Source organism: Rhinoraja longicauda, chromosome 1 (assembly GCF_053455715.1).
Source record: "Rhinoraja longicauda isolate Sanriku21f chromosome 1, sRhiLon1.1, whole genome shotgun sequence".
Taxonomy (NCBI): Eukaryota; Metazoa; Chordata; class Chondrichthyes; order Rajiformes; family Arhynchobatidae; genus Rhinoraja; species Rhinoraja longicauda.
This window is the reverse complement of record NC_135953.1, coordinates 3,448,959-3,466,556: the sequence shown is the minus strand read 5'-3', so window position 1 is coordinate 3,466,556 and position 17,598 is coordinate 3,448,959. Positions and strand designations below refer to the sequence as shown.

Below are 17,598 nucleotides of genomic sequence, written 5' to 3'. Positions count from 1 at the left end.
AACATCGGGAACAATCTTCCCGCATCTAGCCTCTCCAACCCCTTAAGAATTTTATATGTTTCTATAAGATCCCCCCTCAGTCTTCTAAATTCCAGCGAAATTCCATCAAGTCAAACTCAAGTACAACAGGTAGAGCAAAGGGGGAGATACAGAGTGCAGAATATAGTTCTCAGCATTGTAGCATCAGTTCCACAGACAAAGTCCAATGTCCACAATGGGGTAGAGGTGAATCGGACAGAACCCTAGCTTATGGAAGGGCCGTTCAGAAGCCTGATAACAGAGGGGCAGAAGCTGTCCCTGAGTCTGGTGGTGAGCGCTTTCAAGCTTCTGTATCTTCTGCCGGACGGGAGCGGGGAGAGAAGAAGGAATGACCGGGGTGGGACAAGGCTTTGATTATGTTGGTGGTTTCCCGAAGCAGCGTGAAGTGTAGATGGAGTCAATGGTGGGGAGTGTGGTGTGTGTGATGTTTATGGGTAGGTCACGATGGATTATTCTGAGATTTAGTGGCTTCATGGAGACCCAGGCAATTACTGCAACATAATTGAGGACTCCAGAGATTGCAGATGTTGGAATGTCGAGTGAAACTGAAAGTGCTGGAGGAACTCAGCAGGTCAGGCAGCATCTGTACAGGGGGTGGGCAGACAATGTTTTGGGTCAGGACCCTTCTTCGAGTACTGTACTTTGTCCATTATGTGACCCCCATGTCTGATCTATTATCTCAATGGTGTCAGATTAGGTAAAAAGGAAGTGCAACGAGACCTTCGTGTCCTTGTACACCAGTCACGGAAAGTAGGTATCACAAAATGCTGGAGTAACTCAGCAGGTCAGGCAGCATCTAGGAGAGAGGGAATGGGTGACGTTTCGGGTCGAGACCCTTCTTCAGACTGAAGAAGGGTCTCGACCCGAAAAGTCACCCATTCCCTCTCTCCTAGATGCTGCCTGACCTGCTGAATTACTCCAGCATTTTGTGATACCTTTGATTTGTACCAGCATCTGCAGTTATTTTCCTACAGTCACTGAAAGTATGCGTGCTGGTACAGCAGGCAGTAAAGAAAGCCAATGGCATGTTGACCTTCCTAAGGAGAGGATTTGAGTATAGGATTAAAGAGGTCCTTCTGCAGTTGTACAGGGCCCTGGTGAGACCACATCTGGAGTATTGTGTGCAGTTTTGGTCTCCTAATTTGAGGAAGGACGTCCTCACTATTGAGGCAGTGCAGCGGAGGTTCATGAGAATCCCCGGGATGGCGGGACTGTCATATGAGGAAAGATTGGAAAGACTGGGCCTGTATTCACTGGAGTTTAGAAGGATGAGAGGGGATCGTAAAGAGACGTATACAATTATAAAAGGACTAGACAAGCTAGATGCAGGAAAAATGTTTCCAATGTTGGGGGAGTCCAGAACCAGGGGCCACAGTTTAAGAATAAAGGGGTGGCCATTTTAAACTGAGGTGAGAAAAAAAAAAATTCGCCCAGAGAGTTGTGAATTTGTGGAATTCTCTGCCACAGAAGGCAGTGGAGGCCAATTCACTGGATGAATTTAAAAGAGAGTTAGATAGAGCTCTATGGGCTAGTGGAATCAAGGGGTATGGGGAGAAGGCAGGCACGGGTTACTGATTGTGGATGATCAGCCATGATCACAATGAATGGCGGTGCTGGCTCGAAGGGCCAAATGGCCTCCTCCTGCACCTATTTTCTATGTTTCTATGCAGTTCCTTGTTTCAACAAGATCATGAGGGACAGGGATACAGTGAATGCTCATGGTCTTATCTCCAGGGTAGAGGATTGTAAAACTAGAGGGCACAGGCTTAAGGCGAGACGGGAGAGAAGTTTAAGAGGGACTTGAGGGGCAACATTTTCACTCAGAGGGTGGTCTGTATCTGGAACGAGCTGCCAGAGGAAGTTATGTTTACTGGAAGGTTACTGTTGTTAACTAGGACTAGTCGGAAAGGCAGCAGGGACTTGTTGGGCCGAAGGGCCAGTTTCCGTGCTGTATGACGCTCAAAGGACAGTGGGGGAATGAGGGAGAGTGAAGGGGAGAGAACCAAAGATAGCAAAGAGGTAGAGGAAGCTATAGAAGTGGATACAATGACCACTTTTAAAGGACACTATGAGACAGATGATTTGGATAGGAAGGGTTTAGAAGGACCGGGACCAAACGCAGACAAGTGGGACTAGCCCAGCATGCCAACATGGTGGCGCAGTGGGTAGAGCTGCTGCCTCACAGCGCCGGAGACCCAGGTTCGATCCTGACTACGGGCGCTGTCGGTACGGAGTGGGTTTTCTCCGGGTGCTCCGGTTTCCTCCCGCACTCCAAAGACGTGCAGGTTTGCAGGTTAATTGGCTTCGGTAAAATTGTAAATTATTCCTAGTGAGTGTAGGATAGTGTTAATGTGCGGGGATCGCTGGTCGGTGCGGACTCGGTGGGCCGAAGGGCCTGTTTCCGCGCTGTATCTTTAATTTAAACAAAACTAAAACTAAGGGAGTGTCCAGAGAGAGAGAGAGAGAGAGAGAGAGTGAGAGAGGGAGGGAGGGAGGGAGGGGAGAGAGAGAGATAAAGAGAGAGAGAGAGAGAGGGAGAGATAGAGAGAGAGAGAGAGACAGACAGTGTATGTGTGTATGTCCGTGTGTGTGTCTGTGTGTGCGTGTGTCAGTATGTGCGTGTGTCTGTGTGTGTGTGTGTATATGTGTGTATCTGTGTGTGTGTCTGTGTTTGTGCGTGTTTGTGCGTGTTTGTGTGTGATTGTGCGTCTGTGCGTGTGTGTTTATGTATGTGTGTGTGTCTCTGTGTGTGTGTCTGTTTGTGTGTGTGTGTGTATATGTGTGTGTCTGTGTTTGTGCGTGTTTGTGCGTGTTTGTGTGTTTGTGGTTGTGTGTGTGTGCGTGTGTGTTTATGTGTCTGTGTGTGTGAGAGAGAAAGAGAGATAAACTTTCTAAGTAGTGAAGATAAACATAATATGCCGGAGTAACTCAGCGGGTCAGGCAGCATCTGTGGAGAACATGGATAGGTGACGTTTCACACAGTGCCGGAGTAACTCAGCGGGTCAGGCAGCATCTGTGGAGAACATGGATAGGTGACGTTTCACAGAGTGCTGGAGTAACTCAGCGGGTCAGGCAGCATCTGTGGAGAACATGGATAGGTGACGTTTCGGGTCCGAACATCAGTCTGCAGAAGGGTCTCAACCCGAAACGTCACCCATTCCTTCTTTCCAGGGATGCTGCCTGTCCCGTTGAGTTACTCCAGCTTCCTGTGTCTATCCTCTGCATAAACCAGCATCTGCAGTTCCTTCCTACACAATTTCTACGTAGTGTTGGCGTTAAAAAACATTTCATACTTTAAATTGTGTTAACAAACTTAAAACAGCCCAACGAATCCATGATGTTAATGGCAATTGTAAATACAAAAAAGACCCTATGACTGTATAAAAGGGAAAAAATAAAACGAGGATATTTAATGGCCGGGCAGTCAAGATGATGGTTACATGTGAACGGAAGAGGGGTGGGGGGGGGGGGTTAAAGGGGAAGGAATCCTGTAAGAGGGGTGGGGATGGGAAGAGGGGTGGGGATGGGAAATGACGGGAATAGACAATAGACAACAGACATAGAAACATAGAAACATAGAAAATAGGTGCAGGAGTAGGCCATTCGGCCCTTCGAGCCTGCACCGCCATTCAATATGATCATGGCTGATCATCCAGCTCAGTAGCCTGTACCTGCCTTCTCTCCATACCCCTGATCCCTTTAGCAAAAAGGGCCACATCTAACTCCCTCTTAAATATAGCCAATGAACTGGCCTCAACTACCTTCTGTGGCAGAGAATTCCACAGACTCACCACTCTCTGTGTGAAGAAATGTTTTCTCATCTCGGTCCTAAAAGACTTCCCCCTTATCCTTAAGCTGTGACCCCTGGTTCTGGACTCCCCCAACATCGGGAACAATCTTCCCGCATCTAGCCTCTCCAACCCCTTAAGAATTTTATATGTTTCTATAAGATCCCCCCTCAGTCTTCTAAATTCCAGCGAGTACAAGCCCAGTCTATCCAGTCTTTCCTCATATGAAAGTCCCGCCATCCCAGGGATCAATCTGGTGAACCTTCTCTGTACTCCCTCTAAGGCAAGAACGTCTTTCCTCAGGTTAGGAGACCAAAACTGCACACAATACTCCAGGTGCGGTCTCACCAAGGCAATAGACAATATGTGCAGGAGTAGGCCATTTGGCCCTTCGAGCCAGCACCGCCACTCAATGTGATCATGGCTGATCATTCTCAATCATTACCCCGTTCCTGCCTTCTCCCCATACCCCCTGACTCATTTTGAGAATTGGCCTCCACTGCCTTCTGAGGGTGTGAATTCCACAGATTTACAACTCTCTGACTGAAAAAGTTTTTCCTCATCTCAGTTCTAAATAGCCTACCACTTATTGTTAAACTGTGGCCCCTGGTTCTGGACTCCCCCAACATTGGGAACATGTTTCCTTCCTCTATAATAATCTTATACCCCTTAATAATCTTATACATTTCGATAAGATCCCCTCTCGTCCTTCTAAATTCCAGTGTATACAAGCCTAGTCGCTCCAATCTTTCAACATACGACAGTCCCGCAATTCCGGGAATTAACCTAGTAAACCTACGCTGCACGCCCTCAATAGTAAATTTGAATAGATGATTGCAATGGGGAGGGAGTGGGGTAGAGGGGATGGAATGGGTACAAAGACTGGGCTTGTATTCGCTGGAGTTTAGAAGGATGAGAGAGGATCTTATAGGGACGTACAAAATTATAAAAGGACTGGACAAGCTGGATGCAGGAAAAATGTTCCCAATGTTGGGGGAGTCCAGAACCAGGGGCCACAGTCTTAGAATTAAGGGGAGGCCATTTAAAACTGAGGTGAGAAGGAACTTTTTCACCCAGAGATTTGTGGAATTCTCTGCCACAGAGGACAGTGGAGGCCAATTCACTGGATGAATTTAAAAGAGAGTTAGATAGAGCTCTAGGGGCTAGTGGAATCAAGGGATATGGGGAGAAGGCAGGCACGGGTTACTGATTGTGGACGATCAGCCATGATCACATTGAATGGCGGTGCTGGCTCGAAGGGCCAAATGGCTTACACCTGCACCTATTTTCTATGTTTATACTTTAAGTGAGAAGGCAGCTAATGGACTGGACAGGTAATGGTTGGGTAGTTCAACTTTGCGTTTGGGTTTGAGTTTATTGTCACGAGTACCAAGGTACAGTGAGAAGCTTTGTATTGTAAAGCTTTGAAAAGCCTTGGGACGTGAATGGAATGGAGAGGGAGGGGGAGTGGGGGGGGGGGGGGAGCTGGTGGGGGGATGCGTAAGGGGATACCTGAGAAGGTAGCTAATGGACTGGATAATGTCATGGTTGTGTATGGCGAGATGGTGGGTAGTTATTAATGAAATGGGGAGGGGGGGGGGAAGGTAAAGGGGATAGAATATGTAATGGTGAGAAGATTGAATTGAATCGAATTGAATTGAATAAGTTTTATTGGCCAAGTATGGACACACACAAGGAATGTGCCTTGATGCTCCGCTCGCAAGTAACAACACGAACATACAGTAAACAATTAAGAATAAAACGTAAATCATTAAAACATTAAGAATAAAACGTTACAGTTTAAATCTTACATTAGCGATAGGTAATGGACTGGACATGTCACGGGTGGGTGTAGGAAGATGGGGGGGTAGTTATTAATGAAATGGGGAGGGGGGAAGAAAAGGGGATAGAATAAGTTATGGTGAGAAGATAGCTAATGGACAGAACATGTCATGGTTGGGTAAGGGGAGATGGGGGGTTTGTAATGAATGAAATGGGGAGGGAGTGGGAGGGGAGCATAAAGAGGATAGAATAGTGTAAGAAAATAACTGCCGATGCTGGTACAAATCAAAGGTATTTATTCACAAAATGCTGGAGTAACTCAGCGGGTCAGGCAGCATCTCGGGAGAGAAGGAATGGGTGACGTTTCGGGTCGAGACCCTTCTTCAGACTGGTGTCAGGGGGGTCGGGACAAAGGAAGGATATAGTTGGAGACAGGAAGACAGTGGGAGATCTGGGAAGGGGGAGGGGAAGAGAGGGACAGAGGAACTATCTAAAGTTGGAGAAGTCAATGTTCATACCACTGGGCTGCAAGCTGCCCAAGCGAAATATGAGGTGCTGTTCCTCCAATTTCCGGTGGGCCTCGCTATGGCACTGGAGGAGGCAAGTAAGTCAGCAGGTCAGGCAGCATCTCAGGAGAGAAAGAATGGGTGACGTTTCGGGTCGAGACCCTTCTTCAGTCTGAAGAAGGGTCTCGACCCGAAACGTCACCCATTCCTTCTCTCCTGAGATGCCGCCTGACCTGCTGAGTTACTCCAGCATTTTATCAAATAAATACCTTCGATTTGTACCAGCATCTGCAGTTATTTTCTTATAGAATATGTAAGGGTGAGTAGATAGCAAATGGACTGAACATGTCATGGTTGGGTATGGGGGGTAGTTATTAATGAAATGGGGGAGGGGGGAAGAAGAGGGGATAGAATAGGTGAGAAGATAGCTAATGGACTGGACAGGTAATGGTTGTGTAGATCAACTTTGCGTTTGAGTTTGAGGTTATTGTCACGAGTACCGAGGTACAATTCGAAGCTTTGTATTGTAAAGTGAAAAGCCTTGGGAAGTGAATGGAATGGGGAGGGAGGGGGAATGGGGGGTGGAGAGGGGGGGGGGGGTGGGGGGATGCGTAAGGGGATAGAATAAGTAATGGTGAGAAGATAACTAATGGACTCAACATGTCATGGTTGTGTATGGTGAGATGGTGGGTAGTTATTAATGAAATGGGGTGGGGGGAAGAAGAGGGGATAGACAATAGACAACAGACAACAGACAATAGGTGCAGGAGTAGGCCATTCTGCCCTTCGAGCCAGCACCACTATTCAATGTGATCATGGCTGATCGTTCTCAATCAGTACCCCGTTCCTGCCTTCTCCCCATACCCCTTGACTCCGCTATCCTTAAGAGCTCTATCTAGCTCTCTCTTGAATGCATTCAGAGAATTGGCCTCCACTGCCTTCTGAGGCGGAGAATTCCACAGATTCACAACTCTCTGACTGAAAAAGTTTGTCCTCATCTCCGTTCTAAATGGCCTACCCCTTATTCTTAAACTGTGGCCCCTTGTTCTGGACTCCCCCAACATTGGGAACATGTTTCCTGCCTCTAACGTGTCCAATAATCTTATACGTTTCGATAAGATCCCCTCTCATCCTTCTAAATTCCAGTGTATACAAAACTAGTCGCTCCAGTCTTTCAACATATGACAGTCCCGCCATTCCGGGAATTAACCTAGTAAACATACGCTGCATGCCCTCAATAGCAAGAATATCCTTCCTCAAATTTGGAGACCAAAACTGCACACAGTACTCCAGGTGCGGTCTCACTAGGGCCCTGTACAACTGCAGAAGGACCTCTTTGCTTCTATACTCAACTCCTCTTGTTATGAAGGCCAACATTCCATTGGCTTTCTTCACTGCCTGCTGTACCTGCATGCTTCCTTTCAGTGACTGATGCACTAGGACACCCAGATTTTAGATTTTTTTAGATTTTAGATTTAGAGATACAGCGCGGAAACAGGCCCTTTGGCCCACCGAGTCCGCACCGCCCAGCGATCCCCGCACACTAACACTATCCTGCACACACTAGGAACAATTTTTTACATTTACCCAGTCAATTAACCTACAAACCTGTACGTCTTTGGAGTACTCGTTGTAGGGGGGATGGGGATCTTGTTGTACGTCCCCTTTTCCTAACTAGAATAAGTAATGGTGAGAAGATGGCTAATGGACTGGACAGGTAATGGGTGGGTCTGGCCAATGGTGGGTATGTTATGAATGAAATGGGGAGGGGAGGTGAAGGGGGGGGTGTAGGCGTAAGAGGGCACCATTGATGGAGCGGGGGTTTTTTTTCTCTGTCCACAGGGCCGGACGGCGCCCAGGAGGCGATGTTACTTCACGGCCCGTTTGCCCGTAAGCCCAAGCGTATCCGCACGGCCTTCTCACCGTCTCAGCTGCTGCGCCTGGAGAGGGCCTTCGAGAAGAACCACTATGTGGTGGGAGCTGAGAGGAAGCAGCTCGCTGGCAGCCTCAGTCTGTCTGAGACACAGGTAGGCTCAACGATCAACATAGTCACAGAGTTACAGAGTCACGCAGCGTGACAACAGGCCCTTCAACCCAACTTGCCCACACATGTCCCATCTACACTATGAGGCCGGTTCACCAGGTTAATCCCCGGGATGGTGGGACTGTCACGTGAGGAAAGTTGGAAAGACTGGGCCTGTATTCACTGGACAATAGACATTAGACAATAGACAATAGACAATAGGTGCAGGAGTAGGCCATTCGGCCCTTCGAGCCAGCACCGTCATTCAATGTGATCATGGCTGATCATTCTCAATCAGTACCCCGTTCCTGCCTTCTCCCCATACCCCCTGACTCCGCTATCCTTAAGAGCTCTATCTAGCTCTCTCTTGAATGCATTCAGAGAATTGGCCTCCACTGCCTTCTGAGGCAGAGAATTCCACAGATTTACAACTCTCTGACTGAAAAAGTTTTTCCTCATCTCCGTTCTAAATGGCCTACCCCTTATTTGAAAAGTCCGGGAGCAGAGCAAGGACGCCCGTTGGCTGAGAAGAAAAGTAAGTGCTAGTTTAATTGAGAAGTCAGGTAAATTGGACAATCAGGCAATTTAATTGGTGATATAAGCAATACTTGCAAAATTGTTTTAAGCCAGAGCTGGTTATAGGCACAAGGTGATGGCGGAAAAGTTGGTGCGGTGTGTTTCCTGCAGGATGTGGGAAGACAGGGACGTCGCTGGAGCTTCTGGGAGCTACACCTGCAAGAACTGTGTCCAGGTGCAGCTCCTGAAGGGACGTGTGGTGGAGTTGGAGAGGCAGTTGGATGACCTCAGGGCCATCCGGGAATGCGAGAGTTTCCTCGACAGGACCTATTGTGAGGCTGTCACGCCAAGGGTCCAGGTCGAGCGAAGGTGGGAGACTGTTTCAGGGGGGAGTGGACGTGGACGTGGACTACAGGAGACCCCAGTGGCTGTGCCTATTGCAAATAGGTATACCCTCTTGGGAACTGTCGGGGCAGAAGACGTTTCCAGTCCGAGTGGCGGACCTGTTGGCAAGGATACTCGACAGGGAAGACCGAAGTCTGGAAGAGCCGTAGTGGTCGGTGACTCCATAGTCCGAGGGACGGACAGAAGATTCTGTGGCAGCAGGAGGGACTTGAGGATGGTCTGTTGCCTCCCTGGTGCCAGGGTTCAACACATCACAGACCGGCTTCAGAAAATCCTAGTGAGGGAAGGCGATCAACCTGAAGTCGTTGTGCACGTGGGCACGAATGACGTCGGGCGGAAGAGGAAGGAGGTGCTACAGCGGGAGTTTAGAGAGTTGGGAAAAACACTGAGAAGTAGGACGTCGAAGGTAGTTATCTCTGGACTGCTACCGGTACCTCGTGCTGGTGAGGCCAGGAACAGAGAGATAGAGGGTATGAATTTATGGCTGAGGGACTGGTGCAGAGAGCAGGGATTTAGATTTCTGGACCACTGGGATCTCTTCTGGGCTAGGGGTGACTTGTACAAAAGGGACGGGTTGCATCTTAACAGCAGGGGGACAAACATTCTGGCAGGCAGGTTTGCTAGTGTGACACCTGTGGCTTTAAACTAAGTAGTGGGGGGGAGGGGTTAACAAATTGTGAATATGAAGATGAGGTAAAAGGGAATACAGGAGATATTGCAAAAGACTCTCGGAAGAATGGGAACAGAAGTTCTAGAGCAGAAAAGAAATTAAGGGCAGGGCCAATTGTGAACGATGTGAGAGGGGAGGTAAATACAGAAGTTAAAGTGTTGTACTTAAATGCGCGTAGTATAAAAAATAAAGTGGATGAGCTTGAGGCTCAGTTAGTCATGGGCAAGTATGATGTTGTAGGGATCACTGAGACATGGCTACAAGAGGACCAGGGCTGGGAACTGAATATTCAGGGGTACACAACGTATAGAAAAGACAGACAGGTGGGCAGAGGGGGTGGGGTTGCTCTGATGGTAAGGAATGATATTCATTCCCTTGCAAGGGGTGACATAGAATCAGGAGATGTTGAATCAGTATGGATAGAAATGAGAAATTGTAAGGGTAAAAAGACCATAATGGGAGTTATCTATAGGCCCCCAAACAGTAGCCTCGACATAGGGTGCAAGTTGAATCAGGAGATAAAATTGGCGTGTCAAAAATGTAATGCTACGGTGGTTATGGGAGATTTCAACATGCAGGTAGACTGGGAAAATCAGGTTGGAAATGGACCCCAGGAAAGAGAGTTTGTAGAGTGCCTTCGAGATGGATTCTTAGAACAGCTTGTACTGGAGCGTACCAGGGTGAAGGCAATTCTGGATTTAGTGTTGTGTAATGATCCTGATCTGATAAGGGGACTAGAGGTAAAAGAGCCATTAGGAGGCAGTGATCACAACATGATAAGTTTTACTCTGCAAATGGAAAGGCAGAAGGGAAAATCGGAAGTGTCGGTATTACAGTATAGCAAAGGGGATTACAGAGGCATGAGGCGGGAGCTGGCCAAAATTGATTGGAAGGAGGCCCTAGCAGGGAAGATGGTAGAACAGCAATGGTAGGTATTCCTGGGAATAATGCAGAGGTTGCAGGATCAATTTATTCCAAAGAGGTGGAAAGACTCTAAGGGGAGTAAGAGACACCTGTGGCTGACAAGGGAAGTCAGGGACAGCATAAAAATTAAGGAGAGGAAGTATAACATAGCAAAGAAGAGTGGGAAGACAGAGGATTGGGACTCTTTTAAAGAGCAACAAAAGTTAACTAAAAAGGCAATACGGGGAGAAAAGATGAGGTACGAGGGTAAACTAGCCAATAATATAAAGGAGGATAGCAAAAGTTTTTTTAGGTACGTGAAGAGGAAAAAAATAGTCAAGGCAAATGTGGGTCCCTTGAAGACAGAAGCAGGGGAATTTATTATGGGGAACAAAGAAATGGCAGACGAGTTAAACCGTTACTTTGGATCTGTCTTCACTGAGGAAGATACACACAATCTCCCAAATGTTCTAGGGGCCGGAGAACCTAGGGTGATGGAGGAACTGAAGGAAATCCACATTAGGCAGGAAATGGTTTTGGGTAGACTGATGGGACTGAAGGCTGATAAATCCCCAGGGCCTGATGGTCTGCATCCCAGAGTACTTAAGGAGGTGGCTCTAGAAATAGTGGAAGCATTGGAGATCATTTTTCAATGTTCTATAGATTCAGGATCAGTTCCTGTGGATTGGAGGATAGCAAATGTTATCCCACTTTTTAAGAAAGGAGGGAGAGAGAAAACGGGTAATTATAGACCAGTTAGTCTGACATCAGTGGTGGGGAAGATGCTGGAGTCAATTATAAAAGACGAAATTGCTGAGCATTTGGATAGCAGTAACGGGATCATTGCGAGTCAGCATGGATTTACGAAGGGGAAATCATGCTTGACAAATCTACTGGAATTTTTTGAGGATGTAACTAGGAAAATTGACAAGGGAGAGTCAGTGGATGTGGTGTACCTCGACTTTCAGAAAGCCTTCGACAAGGTCCCACATAGGAGATTAGTGGGCAAAGTTAGGGCACATGGTATTGGGGGTAGGGTACTGACATGGATAGAAAATTGGTTGACAGACAGAAAGCAAAGAGTGGGGATAAATGGGTCCCTATCGGAATGGCAGGCAGTGACCAGTGGGGTACCGCAAGGTTCGGTGCTGGGACCCCAGCTATTTACGATATACATTAATGACTTAGACGAAGGGATTAAAAGTACCATTAGCAAATTTGCAGATGATACTAAGTTGGGGGGTAGTGTGAATTGTGAGGAAGATGCAATAAGGTTGCAGGGTGACATGGACAGGTTGTGTGAGTGGGCGGATACATGGCAGATGCAGTTTAATGTAGATAAGTGTGAGGTTATTCACTTTGGAAGTAAGAATAGAAAGGCAGATTATTATCTGAATGGTGTCAAGTTAGGAGGAGGGGGAGTTCAACGAGATCTGGGTGTCCTAGTGCATCAGTCAATGAAAGGAAGCATGCAGGTACAGCAGGCAGTGAAGAAAGCCAATGGAATGTTGGCCTTCGTAACAAGAGGAGTTGAGTATAGGAGCAAAGAGGTCCTTCTACAGTTGTACCGGGCCCTGGTGAGACCGCACCTGGAGTACTGTGTGCAGTTTTGGTCTCCAAATTTGAGGAAGGATATTCTTGCTATGGAGGGCGTGCAGCGTAGGTTCACTAGGTTAATTCCCGGAATGGCGGGACTGTCGTATGTTGAAAGGCTGGAGCGATTGGGCTTGTATACACAGGAATTTAGAAGGATGAGGGGGGATCTTATTGAAACATATAAGATAATTAGGGGATTGGACACATTAGAGGCAGGAAACATGTTCCCAATGTTGGGGGAGTCCAGAACAAGGGGCCACAGTTTGAGAATAAGGGGTAGGCCATTTAGAACGGAGATGAGGAAGAACCTTTTCAGTCAGAGGGTGGTGAAGGTGTGGAATTCTCTGCCTCAGAAGGCAGTGGAGGCCAGTTCGTTGGATGCTTTCAAGAGAGAGCTGGATAGAGCTCTTAAGGATAGCGGAGTGAGGGGGTATGGGGAGAAGGCAGGAACGGGGTACTGATTGAGAGTGATCAGCCATGATCGCATTGAATGGCGGTGCTGGCTCGAAGGGCTGAATGGCCTACTCCTGCACCTATTGTCTATTGTCTATTGTCTATTGTCTATTGTCTATTGTCTTAAACTGTGTCCCCTAGTTCTGGACTCCCCCAACATTGGGAACATGTTTCCTGCCTCTAACGTGTCCAACCCCTTTATAATCTTATACGTTTCGATAAGGTTCTCCTCTCATCCTTCTAAATTCCAGTGTATAGTGTTAATGTGCGGGGATCGCTGGGCGGCACGGACCCGGTGGGCCGAAGGGCCTGTTTCTGCACTGTATCTCTAAATCTAAATCTAAAAATCTAAAATCTAAACATAATCACAGAGTTACAGAGTCACACAGCGTGGCAACAGGCCCTTCAGCCTAACTTGCCCACACATGTCCCATCTATACTATGAGGCCGGTTCACCAGGTTAATCCCCGGGATGGCGGGACTGTCACATGAGGAAAGATTGGAAAGACTGGGCTTGTATTCACTGGAGTTTAGAAGGATGAGAGGAGATCTTATAGAGACGTGTAAAATTATAAAAGGACTGGACAAGCTAGATGCAGGAAACATGTTCCCAATGTTGGTCAAGTCCAGAACCGGGGGCCACACAGTCTAAGAATAAAGGGGAGGCCATTTAAAACTGAGGTGAGAAGAAACTTTTTCACCTAGAGAGTTGTGAATTTGTGGAATTCTCTGTCACAGAAGGCAGTGGAGGCCAATTCACTGGACGAATTTAAGAGCTAGATAGAGCTCTAGGGGCTAGTGGAATCAAGGGATATGGGGAGAAGGCAGGCACGGGTTACATGATTGTGGATGATCAGCCATGATCAATAATGAATGGCGGTGCTGGCTCGAAGGGCCGAATGGCCTCCTCTTGCACCTATTTTCTATGTTTCTACGTTTCTATGTAGTCCCACCTGCCTGCGTTTGGCCCATATCCCTCCAAACCTGTCCTTTCCATGTACCTGCCTAACTGCTTCTTAAACGTATTTATTCACAAAATGCTGGAGTAACTCAGCAGGTCAGGCAGCATCTCAGGAGAGAAGGAATGGGTGGTGTTTCTGTCGAGACCCTTCTTCAGACTGATGTCAGGGGGGCGGGACAAAGGAAGGATAAAGGTGGAGACAGGAAGACAGTAGGAGAACTGGGAAGGGGGAGGGGAAGAGAGGGACAGAGGGACTATCTAAAGTTGGAGAAGTCAATGTTCATACCGCTGGGCTGCAAGCTGCCCAAGCGAAATATGAGGTGCTGTTCCTACAATTTCCGGTGGGCCTCACTATGGCACTGGAGGAGGCCCATGACAGAAAGGTCAGACTGGGAGTGGGAGGGGGAGTTGAAGTGCTCAGCCACCGGGAGATCAGGTTGGTTAAGGCAGACTGAGCGAAGGTATTGAGCGAAACGATCGCCAGCCTACGTTTGGTTTCGCCGATGTAAAGAGTTTGACATCTAGAGCAGCGGATGCAATAGATGAGGTTGGAGGGAGGGGGAGCAAGAGCGAGAATGGGGCCCCATCTACCTCCGAACTCTACCTTCTCTACATTGACGACTGCATTGGTGCTACCTCTTGCACCCATGCAGAACTCACTGACTTCATACACTTTACCAATTTCCATCCTGCTCTTAAATATACTTGGACTATCTCCGACATCTCCCTCCCGTTTCTGGAGCTATGGCCTCTGGTCCTAGACTCTCCCACCAGTGGAAACATCCTCTCCACATCCACTCTATCCGGGCCTTTTGCTATGTTTTCAAGAGAGAGTTAGATTTAGCTCTTAGGGTGAAGGGAATCAAGGGATATGGGGAGAAGGCAGGAATGGGGTACTGATTGTGGATGATCAGCCATGATCATATTGTATGATGGTTCTGGCTCGAAGGGCCAAAGCCAGCATGGATTTATGAAGGGTAAATCATGCTTGACAAATCTTCTGGAATTTTTTTGAGAATGGAACAAGTAAAATGGACAAGGGAGAGCCAGTGGATGTAGTACCTGGACTTTCAGAAAGCTTTTGCTAAGGTCCCACATAGGAGATTAGTGGGCAAAATTAGAGCACATGGTATTGGGGGTAGGGTATTGACATGGATGGAAAATTGGATGGCAGACAGGAAACAAAGAGTGGGGATTAAGGCTCGGTTTGACGTCAATGACCGTAGCTTGACGTCTCCTGACGGGGGCGCTGTCGTAGGGTGTCGCCAGGTGGCGTAGGTTGTCGCCGGTGCTGACTTCAGTGAATTCCATTGGCGACTACCTACGTCAACCGGCGACAGGTACCGGCGTCAAAACCTGAGGCGTAAATGACGTGAATTGTCTTCAGTTGTCGCCGACAGGGTCGTAGCTTGTCGCGGGTGGACGTGGGATGACTTCGGTTGTTGTAGGTTGTCCCCTGCGTGGTCGTAGGTTGTCGTTGGCACGGTCGTACGTGGACGTCCTACGTCGCGACAATTGGGCCGCCGGTTGTCGGTAGCTTGACGTAGCTTGACGTCGACTATCTGTGGATTTCTCTGCCTCAGAAGGCAGTGGAGGCCAATTCTCTGAATGCATTCAAGAGAGAGCTAGATAGAGCTCTTAAGGATAGCGGAGTCAGGGGGTATGGGGAGAAGGCAGGAACGGGGTACAGATTGAGAATGGTCAGCCATGATCACATTGAATGGCGGTGCTGGCTCGAAGGGCCGAATGGCCTCCTCCTGCACCTATTGTCTATTGTCTATTGTCTATAACTGGGATGATGCAGAGCTCACAGAAATGCTGTCACAGAAAGCAGCGAACCTTTACCATGAGAGGAAGATTTTCGAAGACTTACCAACTAATCAGCTGGAAAATTATTATAACATTATTAAATTGTAAAAGGACTGGACAAGCTAGATGAAGGAAAAATGTTCCCAATGTTGGGGGAGTCCAGAACCAGGGGCCGCACACAGTCGAAGAATAAAGGGGAGGCCGTTTAAAACTGAGGTGAGAAAAAACTATTTCACCCAGAGTGTTGTGAATTTGTGGAATTCTCTGCCACAGAGGGCAGTGGAGGCCGATTCACTGGATGAATTTAAAAGAGAGTTAGGTAGAACTTTAGGGGCTAGTGGAACTTGGCGGCATCGGGTAGACTGATGGGACTGAAGGCTGATAAATCCCCAGGGCCTGATGGTCTGCATCCCAGAGTACTTAAGGAGGTGGCGCTAGAAATTATGGATGCATTGGTGATCATTTTCCAATGTTCTATAGATTCAGTTCCTGTGGATTGGAGGGTAGCTAATGTCCCACTTTTTAAGAAAGGAGGGAGAGAGAAAACGGGAAATTATAGACCAGTTAGCCTGACATCAGTGGTGGGGAAGATGCTGGAGTCAATTATAAAAGAAGAAATTGCGGAGCATTTGGATAGCAGTAACAGGATCATTCCGAGTCAGCATGGATTTACGAAGGGGAAATCATGCTTGACTAATCTTCTGGATTATTTTGAGGATGTAACTAGGAAAATGGACAAGGGAGAGCCAGTGGATGTAGTGTAACTGGACTTTAAGAAAGCCTTTGATAAGGTCCCACGTAGGAGATTAGTGTGCAAAATTAGAGCACATGGTATTGGGGAAGGGGTGACCTGTACAAAAGAGATGGGTTACACCTTAACAGCAGGGGGACCAACATTCTGGGCACGCGGAGTGGCGACGTCACCTTGTCCCGTTTTTGGGAGAGTGGAAGTTGGCAACCCCTATCGCACGCACACTCTCGCTCTCAGTCTCAGCGGGAGCGCAGTGCGTTCCTGACCAGACTCCCCTCTGCTCTGCATCTGATCCTGGGTGCAGACGGAACCGGCTCTGACACCACCAGACTTTCTAACACCAGCTACTCCGTGGGAAGCATCGACCCCCCGGTAACAAAGGACGCTGGAGGAAGGAACTGCATGAGCTGTCTAATTGTCTTTTAAATGTTGTCAGAGCATCTGCCTCAACTACCTCGTCTGGCAGTATAAGTAAATAACTGCAGATGCTGGTACAAATCGAAGGTATTTATTCACAAAATGCTGGAGTAACTCAGCGGGTCAGGCCACATCTCAGGAGAGAAGGAATGGGTGACGTTTCGGGTCGAGACCCTTCTTCAGATTGTGCACACCTCCAGATTCAGGGACAGTTTCTTCCCAGCTGTTATCAGGCAACTGAATCATCCTGTCACCAACGAGAAAGCGGTCCTGAACGACTATCCACCTCATTGGAGACCTTCTGACAATCTTTAATCGCACTTTACTGGACTTTGCCTCAGAAGGCAGCGGAGGCCAGTTCTCTGATTGCATTCAAGAGAGAGCTCGATAGAGATATTAAGGATAGCGGAGTCAGGGGGTATGGGCAGAAGGCAGGAACGGGGTGCTGATTGAGAATGATCAGCCATGACCACATTGAATGGCGGTGCTGGCTCGAAGGGCCAAATGGCCTCCTCCTGCAACTTCTCCTTTGACTCCTCCCACTTCCTCCAAACCAGAGGCGTAGCTATGGCGTCTCGCATGGGCCCTAGCTACGCCTGCCTCTTTGTCGGGTACGTCGAACAATCCCTGTTCCAGACGTACACTGGTCCCATCCCCGAACTCTACCTCCGCTACATCGACGACTGCATTGGTGCTACCTCTTGCACCCATGCAGAACTCACTGACTTCATACACTTCACCTCCAATTTCCATCCCGCCCTTAAATATACCTGGACTATCTCTGACATCTCCCTCCCGTTTCTGGACCTCACCATCTCCATCACAGGAGACAGACTAGTGACGGACATTTACTATAAACCCACTGACTCACACAGCTATCTGGACTACACTTCTTCCCTCCCGGTCCCCTGCAAAAAGTCTATCCCCTACTCCCAATTCCTCCGTCTACGCCGCATCTGCGCCCGGGATGAGGTGTTTC

The 17,598-nt window shown here is 48.1% G+C and overlaps 1 protein-coding gene across 1 annotated transcript in view; it reads left to right on the top strand.

Annotated features, from left to right (window-relative positions):
• Positions 1 to 17,598, top strand: part of LOC144598083 (homeobox protein EMX1-like) — a gene marked incomplete at its 5' end in the record, with an annotated part of 49,983 nt that overhangs the window by 20,236 nt on the left and 12,149 nt on the right. The window contains one exon of the mRNA XM_078407971.1: positions 7,958 to 8,142. Within this exon, the coding sequence (XP_078264097.1) occupies positions 7,958 to 8,142 (185 nt within the window). The remainder of the gene's footprint in view (positions 1 to 7,957; positions 8,143 to 17,598) is intronic.